Source organism: Physcomitrium patens, chromosome 10 (assembly GCF_059467195.1).
Source record: "Physcomitrium patens ecotype Gransden chromosome 10, ASM5946719v1, whole genome shotgun sequence".
Taxonomy (NCBI): Eukaryota; Viridiplantae; Streptophyta; class Bryopsida; order Funariales; family Funariaceae; genus Physcomitrium; species Physcomitrium patens.
The window spans coordinates 15,144,291-15,156,279 of record NC_143419.1 but is presented as its reverse complement, the minus strand read 5'-3'; the positions used below and the strand labels follow the sequence as shown (position 1 = coordinate 15,156,279).

Here is an 11,989-nt window from a genome sequence, read left to right as displayed (position 1 = left end):
ACAACGAATGATTAATGATGGATCCTAAAAAAGCCCAAACTATCATGGATTAAAAGGTTCCAAAAACAATCAGAGATGTATAATATTTTTTGAAATTTATTAATTATTATCCATTCTTTATCAAGAACTTTTTTCAAGTTGTGGCTCTTCTTACATGTCTCACATGTAAAGACAAACTTGAATAGAGCAAAGAAATTGAAACATCTTTTAAAGCCTTGAAGTCATCATTTATTTTTCTACCAATTTTTTATTGAGTTGATTTTTTAAGGTGTTCTTCATAGAAAAAAATGCATCACATTTTTCTATAAAAGCTATTTTATCATAAATGGCAATAGATGATAAGCTCTATGTAGTAGTTTTTCATTCCAAGAAATTTTCAACAGTTGAGATTAATTATGAGATCTACAACAAAGAATTGCTTGCAATGATGGATTCATTTCAAGAACGGCATTATTATTTAGAAGGCGATTGTTATTATCTTATTGTGTATATGGATCACAAGAATTCCAAGTACTTCATGTTGATATATATTTTGAATTTTCACTAGGCTTGTTGGATTATAACTTTATTATGATTTGATTTCAATATCATCTATAGACTCAAAAAATAATAAGGTTTATTAGATGTTCTTTCTAAATATTTTTATTTTACACCAGAAGAAGAAGATGCAGCTTTTCTTCAACAATAAATAATTCTTTTGAAGTTGGAGCATTTTCATCTTCCAACAATAAAATCATCATTGACTATTGATTCAATCTTTCTTAAGAAAATTCAATCAAGTATGTCTTTTAACCCTCTTATTTATAATATTAAGAATAATTCTTCTAAGTCTTATGATACTTCTAAGTTCAAGTTTAAGAATAATCTATCATATTTTGAGAGACAATTATACATTTCAGAAGGCAAAGCAAGATTAAATGTTCTTCAAGCTTGTCAAAACCTTCCAACAGCCAAATATTTTGGATACAATAAGACTTTGGAATTAAAATCTATAGATTTTTGGTGGCCTCAAATGTAAAAGGCAGCCAAAGACTTTGTACAATTATGTTGTATTTATTCAAGTTCCAAAATTTCTTGTTATCAATCTTATAGACTTCTTTAGCCATTACTTATTCCTAAACAACCATGATCTTTTGTTTCTATAGATTTTATCACAGATCTTTCATTCTTAAATTTGTATATTTTTACATTCGTGATAGTAGATTATTTTACCAAGATAGCATATTTTGTACCATGTATAAAATCTATCATAAGTGAAGAAATAATGAAGATTTTTCTTGAAAATATCTATTCTTATCATGGATTATTCAAAAAGTATTCAATTTATATTAAGATTTTAGAGAATTTGTTTTAAGATTTTAAAGATAGATATAAAGCTCTTTTCAATTTTTTATCCTCAAATTAATAGACAAATAGAATAGATGAATCAAGTTCCAGAGCAATATTTGAGGTGTACCATCAATTATCATCAAGATGATTAGACAATTCTTTTGCCATTGGTAAAGTTTGCATATTATAATTTCATACATTCTTCTATTCAACAAATACTTTTTTTTGCCAATTATGGTTATCACCTATAATTTGAAAATTTTGATTTTTTCAAACTTGATAATCCTATGACAAAAGATTTTACAAATTGTTTGTCAAAGCTACATACAATAATAAAGGCATAATTAAATGAAGCACAAAAATAACAAGAGATCTATGCGGATGCCTATCATTAAGAATAATCACAATTCAACATGGTTGATAAGATATAGATATTTTCTTGTAATATCAAGACTATTTGTTTTTGTCACAAGTTGAACTATTGTAAGTTTGAATCTTTCTTTATTAATAAATAAATCAACCGTGTTACTTATCAATTATATCTATCAAAGTCTATAAAAATTCATTCTGTATTCCTTGTATCTCTATTTGAGTCATATAAGACAATGAATATCTTCAAAAGAAAAAAAATGCCACCTCCTTCTATAAAAGTGAATAATAATCAAGAATTTGAGGTAGAAGAAGTTTTAGATTCAAGGCATGAAGAAAATAGGTTGAAATATCTTGTTCATTAGTACGGATATAATATAAGGGAATGCACATAATAATTAATAAAAAATCTTTCTAATAAAATAAAGAAGGTTGAGACTTTTCATTGACAACATCCATCAAAATTAAGCTAAAAAATAGCAAATCTTTGCTATAAAAGAAAGAAGATCTAGAAAAGCTAGTATTTTATCTTCTACTCTTAATTAATACTTGAATGTATTTGTTAAGCTAAAAAAATAGAGAATTAATACCTAGCTAATTTAATTCAAGAGCCATAACTTGTTAACTTATCAAACAAGAAATTGCAATTGTCACAACTTGTAAGACAACGTAATTGAGATGAAGATTTTTAAGAACAAAGTGTCTTTCTTCAATTAGATGGTAAGTTATAACGTATCTAGTATCACTACCTTGAAAGAGACTCTTGATGTTTGGTAATTTTATTAGATATGGAAATAATTCTTGACAATATTTCAAATTTCTTATTCAAATGAAGTTATTATGGCCTAAATAATAATTAAATAAAAAAAATGATCTTTCTGTTATAATATAGGTCATTATTGATGGCTGAAAAGGCTTATCAATTATCTTCAAAGAAAACAAAGATCAAAATATGTATCAAATATAATTTTTTGTACCTTAAATTTTTTCAATAAATAATGATTATTTCTTGTAAAATTCAAATCTAAAAGAGAAGTAATGTCAAGGTGTCGAGGTAAAGAGAATTTGCCTTAAGAAAGCATTAGGCTTTTGGCTATCACTAATTGATCAATGAAGCATCAAGATTAAAAATAAATACCAAATTTATATATGAAATTTTTCTTGTAAGGGCAATTACATCAATACATAAGCCTAAAAATCACCAAAAATGGGATAAAAATATTATAAAAACTTCTATATTTTTAAGGTGAATTTTTTCCAAACTTCAACAACTCATATCTCATGATCAAACCGTCCAAATAAATCCAAATTTTACATGAAGTACTAATGTACTTTTAAAAACTACCATAACAAATTTCAATTGCAAATTTGTTACAAATCTTGAGATATTGCTAAAATTCTAATAGTAGCTTCAAATCCTTGCTTACATATATCTATGCACAAATTTCTTTATATCTAAAAAATTAATTATTTAAATACCTAAAAAAATTTATATATAATTTTTTAACTTAATAATACACATTTTTAGAAATTTTGAGCCAAAAATTCATCCGAAAACTCAAGATATAGCTCCAACCATTACTATCAACAAAACGATTCACTTATTGCTTCTAAATTATATGTACTATCTTCAATGCTCTATAACTTCTTTATAAAAACTTCAAATATAGAAATTCTTTTACAAAAGATATAGATCTTAAAATCGTCCTTATAGTCACATCTCTTGATCTCCAAAATCTATCATAAAACTCCTTGTATCTTCAAAATAGCAATAATATATCTTAAAAAAACACCTTAATTTTAAATGGCTATAACTTCATCATTCTAACTTCAAATCCTCTAAAATTTGTCCATAAATTCTAGCCCAAATTCTAAACCTTATACCTATTTCCTTTAATACTCAAATGCTCCTTCTAATGTTTCCAAAACCCTTATTATGGTTGCAGACAACCTACTAAATGCCTTTTGGATATGGTCTTTAACCAATAGAGATGAAGATCTTTACCTTTTGTCTTCATCCATCCATACCTTCCTTTCATCTCTCCAAATAAGTTTCTTAGAGGTTTAGATTTTTATCTTTGAGATCCAATCTTCTCCTTAAATTTTATACTAAATATCTAAATTCTATATAATTTAAATACTACAATCAACATAAGTAAACTTTAAAATAAATTTTCTTAAATCAACTCTCTTTAAATGAATCAACTAATTACTTTAATATATATCAATATTTATAAATAAATTATATTTTTTAATTAGTTTTTATATATTATAAATAATTTTAATATAATAATAGATATATATATATTTATATTAGTATTTATTTACATAATTAAGTAAAAATAGATAAAAATAAATTTATTTTATAATATATTTTTAAAAAAAACTTTTTAAAGCATTATAGATATTTTTTTGATTTTATATGTATGTATAGTTGATTGATAGGTTAGAAGCTTGGTCTATAAATTAATCACATCTTAATAGCTTATAGAATAAGCTTACTATGTGGTGCATATATAAAAAACTTGTTTTGCAAGTTAAGATACTCATATTTTAAAGATAACACATTTTAGAGGTCTTATAGGACATCACCATGTAGCTTCTAGTTAAGAATATACATAGAGGTAAGAATGAAGCCTTCTTTACTCTTGTCAATGCCTTTCTAATCTTTAGTCTTTTTTCAAGACTTCCTAAACTTTTTGTCTTTGGCAATAGTTATTTTAGTTTATTACTATATCATCTTTGATTTATTTTTTAGTCTTTTCAAGTGACATGAAAGTGTAGTGATATGTTAGTTCTTTGAGATTTATGTCCTTGATATGTATGGATTTAGTTTTCTTGATAAAAAGATATTTCTTGTTTTTTGACAAAATCTTTTTCTATAAAATAATATAAGGCTCTTGAATCTAATTATATAAAGACTTTGTGATTATTAGGTCTTAAATACATATCTATTTTAAAATAAAGTGAAAAATACCAATAGAAAATAAGAGCTTGCATACATATTGCACATGATTTTAGCTGCAATGTCACTATTATAGCTAGAATAACTTGTTTTTCACACATTGTCTTCTTTAGCAATTGTACTCTTTATTTTGTGATTGCGTTGCTTCTTTGGAAAATGTTGAGAAATGTGCTTAGCTTCTTCACAATATAGGCACAAATCTGATTAATAATGTCAACTCTTTTCTTACTTAATGAGGGATTTAAAATGTATCGTATCAATTTGTATTGGTTTCAACCTTAATAGATAAGTTTCTGAAAACTTGAGAGCTACTCTCATTATTTGGCTTGTTTCTCTCTAAACAATTTTTTGTTCTTCATGCCTTTTCAATAATCAATTCTTGCATGTAATGGCTTGATCAAACAATTCTTTCAAAGATTCTACTTTCAACATTTTCAATAAAAAATCATTGATGTTCTTCTTTAATCCATATCAAAATTTATTGATGAAGGCTTTGTCATTCCAATCTAGGTCGTAAGCAAGATTTTGGAATTTGATAGCATATATGGTAGCTAATTGTGATATTTATCATAAAGATAAGAACTTGGTCTCTACTACTTTTTTCAAATACTTTCTTTAAATATGGCTATAAATACTTCTAAAAATGAATTCAAATCATAAAAGAATCGTGAATCCTTTATCAAAGGTGTAAACCAAGAGAGAGCATTACCAAATAAAAGTGCACCTATAGATCCAACTTGAGTAAATCCATTAGGATATTAGAAGGAATGCAACATTAGATAGAGCTTGACTTATTGCAAAAAACCTCAAAATTTTGATCTTGTTCCATCAAACTTCTTGAGCATACTAATCTTTGTTGATGTTATACTTGTAGAAGCAAAACTATCTAAATTTAGTTTTAAAATTTATTTACTTGCTTCCTTCAATTGTAAAACATCTTGAAGTAGATTTTGAATTTTTTCTATAGGCATAGGATTAGTATTTCTATACTTGGTACTTGTAATGTTTGAAATTTCTATCCAAAGAATATTTACAAATTTTTGAAGATTTTTGAAGATCAGCAATAGTTACAAATCTATTCTCACTTTTGCTAAGTGTAGCATCCATGATTTTTTTTTTCCTTTCAAATACCTTAACAAATTCATAAGTCAAATTAAAGGAAGATAATCTAAAACCTCTAATATCAAATAGAAATATCGACAAAGAGGGATAATCCATTCTCTTTAAGATATCAATATTAAAAAATTAAAAAATTTATTTGAAAGTAGATAATCTGCAACCTTCAAAATACAACAATAGAAAAGAGATAATCTACTTACTTCTAAAACAAGATAAGAACAATGAGTTAGCACTCTTATCAAATTGTTAAGGATATAAACTTCGAAGAAATAAAATGTCAATACATTCATATGCCACTCAAAAAGACTAAAAAATCACTCAAAGATGGTATGGTATTAAACTAGAATGGCTATTGCCAAAGGCAACAGACTAAAAAGTCTTGAAACAAGACTAAAGACTAAAAAGGTATTGATAAGAGTGAAAAAGGCTTCACTCTTACCTCCATATATACTCTTAACTGGGAACTATGTGGCAATGTCTTATAGGACCTCCAAAACATATTGACTTTATAAGATATATATCTTAACTTGCAAGACAAGTTTTCTACGTGAGTGCCCCATAGTTAGCTTGTTCTGCAAGCTACCAACATACAATTAACTTGTTGACCAAGTTTCTAACCAACCAATCAACTACAAATACATGTAAAGTCAAAGCAGTCTCTTTGAAGCTTCTAAAAACCTATTTAAAAAATATTATGAAATAAATCTATTTTTACCTACTTCTACTTAATCATATACTAAATATTAGAATAAATATGTATGTTTGTGATATATTACTACATATATATATAGTTTGGGGCATCTTTCTTGCCTTTATTTTTATCCTTTAATTTTCTCAAGTTCAAATGTGTTAGGGTTGGTGGCATAGAACCCACTTGACCTCTAATACAATAATAGAAATTGTTGATAGTTTGCAAATGTGATGTTGGTACAAGTTAGATTAGAACTAATTGTTGCCTTACAAATGGTGCTGCAATTACTTGGTTAATTCTTTGAGAAAATTGAATATTATAGTTTTCTAGGCAAAGTTTTCATGACAAGTATTTAAAAATTTGTTTATAAATAATTAATTCACATGTATTCCTCAAAGGTTCTGTGCCAAATCATATTAACTCTTAGACAAATAAGGTGAACTACCAAACCTAGAGTGCATCTATATTTCTAACTATGAAGAATTGAGCCCCTAAGTTTTTAGATGTAGTTCTAACTTTAGATCCCAACTAAAACAATTGTTTTCTTCCTGTTTTCTTCCTGTTTGAGTGTATGCAGCTGTGGAGAGAGTTTCGGTGTGGTGTTGTAAAGTTGGGATATGCAAAGTGAAGGAGATGGATGGATAATTGAGTAAAAAATTAGGATTATAGTAAGATGCTTGCAAGCCAGACAATTTGAAGAGCACACCACCTTTTTGAAAACGCTTGCTGGAAATTTATTTTTAAAGCCATCAGGCTGCTTGCCGAGCTCAAACTCCTGCGATGCTCTATTATGAAGGTATGAAAACATTGTGCAAGAGGAAGCAGCAGAGGCAAATTCGTTTCGGGGAAATTTTACTAGTTTGCAGGCTAAAGTTTAATTGGATTAGCTCTATAGTTGCGTGTTTGGTGAATTGTGCTATTGGAACCTCTTTATACTTGATAGATGTGGACACTTTACAGCAACCTCGTCTTTTTACCACACTTGAAAGGTGTTTCGTGTTCCATTTTTGTGTTTCCTGTTGGGTTGAGAGACTTACTAGCATTATCTTGTATGATGTCACCATTCTCGTTATTTCTTCCTGTTTGTCAAGTGTCTTGTCTAAAGGGAGGTATTCAAGACATTGAAACCAGGTTAGCTTCAGTTCTTCCTCTTAATTCATTAATATCAGTTTCCATTCCAACTTTTATGTGATTTCTAGAATCGCGGTCAATACCCTCAGTTCCATGAACACATCTAAGCGATTGGTTGCCCTTGTGATTCCTTGGAGCAGCTTTTGGAAGCTACGGCATCATCAGCAGGACTTGAATTTGCTGCTGAGAGATATTGTTCGCTGTTTATAATAATATTCTGAAATTTTGGTACTCAGCTGCGTTCGCCGTTCCATTTTAACATTACACCTTGGAACTTACAGACAATGGCAACAAGTTAGACCTCTCATCTGTTTTCGTCGTAACTTTGCGTGGAACTCATATTAACGCTACAAGTCTCAAAACATCTCACTCAGTAAATTTTGTAAAAGTTATCTTTAGCAATCATATTCACTAATTCAGTGAGGCAGCGTATGGGTGAAGTGGACTTTCGTGTTCGTTTAGCTCACCTTTCAGAAAAGACTATCTCAGCTTCACAGTTGATAATATAGAGAATTTTTAGGTGACATCGTATAATTTCTGGGAATTTTAGGTGTATTTAGCGACCAACAGGCGAAGGCACGCAACCCAAAACCTTTTATCATCTTGAAGAAGGGCAGCTGGTATTGATCGGTAACTCAGAAGTCGGAACATCCCATCTGCGTCCTCACTGTATAAATCAGCCTCTTGCTCAGCTGATTCAGTTAGGCTCTCATACTCACACCGAGTTGAGCGTAAGGTTCCGCTACAACCGCATCAACTACTGCACTTCCCGTGAATATTTGCAGTCGAAGAACAAGGCACCTTTTTATCAGAAGAAAAAGCCCTTACAATAGTTCTAATAATAGTCCAAATGGCAGTTTAATGCCTCATGCAAGCAAGTCCGCACAATGTGAACGACTACATACAGAATAGTAATGATCACGAGGATTCCATCTTTCTAGCTGTTGCAAAGTGCGCACAATATGTGTAACCCCATTTATTTCTCGACAGGCACTGCCATTTTCAAGTTTCAAGAAGCTTCTAGGTCATAAAAAATAGCTCGTAAAAGATTTGCATTGATATTGGGGTACGAATCCTCACACAACGCAAGAGCTCTAGAATTATTTCATCACTTCTATCAATCTATCTATTACACAGATTACGTTCATATACTTTACACTCAAAGGTCCACCTGACAAGTGATTAACAGCTTGCAGGTTCTATTGAACTCAAAAGACCGTTCGTTCTCAGCTGCATGCAGTAGTCCTCAGCATCTTCCTGAGGGCACACTATAACAACTGCAAGACCATTGATGTGGGCCTCATTCATGACATTCACAGCGATGTCTACTGTCATTCCGGGAATGGCTTTCATCAGAACTTGGACAACGTATTCACGCTTGTTGAAGTTGTCATTGTGGAGCATAACACGATATGGGGGTGACATCTTCTTTTTCTTCCTGCATTCAAGTAAGAGTAGAGAGGAATAACCACGACATGCCGACTGGGATATTGAACCTAACATGCACATACTGTACCAGGTAAAATTGAGAGTCTTCGCATGCAGCATCGAAATGAACTAGTGAAGTATTGAAAGAGAAATGGTAAACTCACTTGAGATCAAACTCGCTCTCACGACCAGGAGTGGGCTTGTCAATGGTTGGTCTGTCCAGTACACCCCCTCCTTGGCTAGGACCTGAGGCAGCATTGATTTTATATCTTCCATTTACTCTGTTATGGACTCTTTGTGCCTTCTCCACACCTACATAAATGACAATCATGTATGACTCGGACATTAGAAATTCTCCAAATCGTGTCCCAATTCCCTCCCTAGCGAAAGTGTGGCTTGTTGCTTAATCAAGTCAACAGATTCATGAAGTAAAATCTGTAAACACGTCAGGTCACAGGGAAACATATATGGCAATTCATAACAATCCATCGTCAATTGCTGCACAGATTTTATTTTATTTTTTAACTTTTTACCATTGATTCCAAAGTGGCGTGCTGTAGCTGGGATAGATACGAACAGGCGAAGGCTTCCCGCCATCCCTGCGGAAATGCTGCGCAAACATTAAAAAAATAAAACTCTTTAGTAACTGAAAGTCACTGGATAAGTTACTTGAAGAGTGGGCAGAGGAAGAGATTGCAATTTCGCTACAAATTGAGATGCCAGTGACCACCATATTGACCAGTTCGAAAAAGAACTAAAATGCAAGGAAGAGCAAGTCATGGAAAAGTGCGAACAAAGTCAGTGTGATAAAATCCAATCACTTCATTAACTCACAATCTCATCGAATTGTGTGTGTGTGTGTGTGTGAGTGTGTATAGGAGAGACACAAACCTCGACGTCTTTCTCCAAGAATCAACACTCGAGAACCTTGAGCTCCAGATAAATGACGGCTGTAGCAACATAAAAGGATTTACATATAGGTCACCGGCTCGAACAGATTTTATCTGTTGAGTATTCCCAATATGCTGAGAATGCAGTAAAGAATCGAAATTTAATTTACCAACTACCAACATTGACAAACCCTAGCCAGTAACTCTCCTTAGAAATACCCATGCAACCCCCGGCAATCAACCATCCTTCAACGAAAGCAGGAAAGCGAACCCAGAAACCCACAATCACCTTGTAGGAGAAACACAATTGAATCCTTGGGCAACATCCACCCTCGAAACGCCGCTTAATCTCACGCCCAACAATTCTACTTCCAACGTCAATCCATCAATTCTATGCTCCGGAAAACCCCTCCTCACCCGATCATGGAAAAATAGGGGACAAAAAAAAGGCCAAAAACCGCGAGTCGCATGCAAAAGGCCACTGATCTCAAGTCTCCGTGCGTCTGCGGATTTGATATTTGTAATGTGGACGAGGGAAATCCTTGAAGCGGAGGTTGTGAAGCAATTGTAGAGCAGAATTAAAAGGTCGGGTGCTCGGGAAAGGGCGACGAAGTGGACTGAAAGGAAGCGGGTTGCCGATCAAGTGTGTGGTTGCAGACGGAGCAGCTAACAGCATGCGGATTCCATCCTCGGAACTATCCTACTGAATCCGACTGTTCTGCGGCGGAATTTGTCGCGGTAAAAGAAAACCTGAGATACTATGCTCAATGCTTGCAGTTGGTTTTGTCCTGTCAATTGGATGTACAGATTATAGATGTAATTAGTGGATGAATAAACGCGAGGATGAGTATCTGGGAGTGTGGATGAATGCCATAAGATGGATGGATGGGTCTTCGTAAAAGGGTCATTGTAATTTCTGGATTTGACCACTAGTGCGTCCCATTCATTTTCTCATGTTATTAATATGAAATTGATATTTTATATGTATTTTTCTTATGTTCAAAGGAACAAACACTGGAGAGAGCTCGTACAATGGTTTGTTTTTAGAATTGAGGTTCTTTTTACCCAGTTATTCCATTGAGATTTAAGTTTCATTTTAATTATAAATCTTTGAATGTTATACTTGAGGATATATATATATATATATATCTATATTGTGGGTAATATTGTAAAATAAAATATTTTTTTTGTATTCTTTATTCTATGCCATCTTTAAAATTAGAAATCGAAATCGAAATTTTAAGCAATTTATTTGTAGATTTTTTGTATTTTATGTTTTATTCTGGAAAATTTTGCTTTTTGAGGGAAAATATAATGTCGTACCAAGATTTGACTATCCTTTAATATTATTTATGTTTTTCCTTCCAATAATATAAATCTACAATAGATAGTTGAAACGTGTTGAAAAAGAAACTTCTAAGATAAGACTCAATAGCCACATTGTGTATCCAAGGACACACTTAGATCTTACATTCAAGAAGACCTAATTGAATTGTGAGATTTCTATTTTCTATGTGTATTTTCCATGATATTTTTTACAGTTTGCTCCATTATTTTATAATTTTACTAATAATTAAAACTCATGCTGTACGAGAAGATAAATTTGTAGACAGCAAAATAGCCCATGAATTTCATGAAAGGAAAGAACATTGCAGGTTATCACTCATTGTGTGCAAGCAAGAGAAACACCATTTAGGATGAAATACATTATGTTCCTTTATACAAAATAATATACTTACATACAGAATCACCAAGATATGTGTATTGCATGAAGTCCTGTTTAAATTTTGGCCCTTCAAGTTACAATTTCAGAAGTATATACGTATACTCTGAGTTAAGAGTGGAAACTGTTTAAGATCCTTACATAATTCTCACAAAGAAAATTAACAACAGACAAGCGTAATTTTCTTTAAAGAATTGAAATGTAAAACTACAAATTCAATACAGATAGGTTTTCAGTAATCCACTTTACTGATAGCTGTAACTCGTAGAAAGCAACTCTACAATTCACTGACCGAGAGGCATCAATTAAAAACGGTCGACTTAATTGAAATGAAATGAGACATA

General features: G+C 31.3%; 1 protein-coding gene across 2 annotated transcripts; it reads right to left on the bottom strand.

The window, feature by feature from the left end:
- Nucleotides 1-8,567: 8,567 nt before the first annotated feature.
- LOC112287334 (ATP-dependent Clp protease adapter protein CLPS1, chloroplastic) lies at nt 8,568-10,529 on the bottom strand. Of its 2 annotated transcripts, none has more exons than XM_024530242.3 (5): nt 10,212-10,529; nt 9,924-10,036; nt 9,566-9,642; nt 9,197-9,344; nt 8,568-9,042 (listed from the first exon to the last, which is right to left on the bottom strand). In XM_024530242.3, the coding sequence occupies exons 2-5, from the start codon at nt 9,992-9,994 to the stop codon at nt 8,787-8,789; spliced, it is 552 nt and encodes a 183-aa protein (XP_024386010.1). In that variant the 5' UTR covers nt 9,995-10,036; nt 10,212-10,529; the 3' UTR covers nt 8,568-8,786. The 2 variants fall into 2 exon arrangements, with proteins under 2 accessions (XP_024386010.1, XP_024386011.1); XM_024530243.3 differs by having other exon boundaries at nt 9,924-9,982.
- Nucleotides 10,530-11,989: the final 1,460 nt, after the last annotated feature.

Excerpts from the sequence above, each read along its gene's own strand:
- LOC112287334 (XM_024530242.3), bottom strand. The coding sequence starts at position 9,994 with ATGTTGCTACAGCCGTCATTTATCTGGAGCTCAAGGTTCTCGAGTGTT. Across the intron at positions 9,643-9,923 it reads TCTTGGAGAAAGACGTCGAG|CATTTCCGCAGGGATGGCGG; the intron begins GTTTGTGTCTCT and ends ATGTTTGCGCAG. Across the intron at positions 9,345-9,565 it reads ACGCCACTTTGGAATCAATG|GTGTGGAGAAGGCACAAAGA; the intron begins GTAAAAAGTTAA and ends TCATTTATGTAG.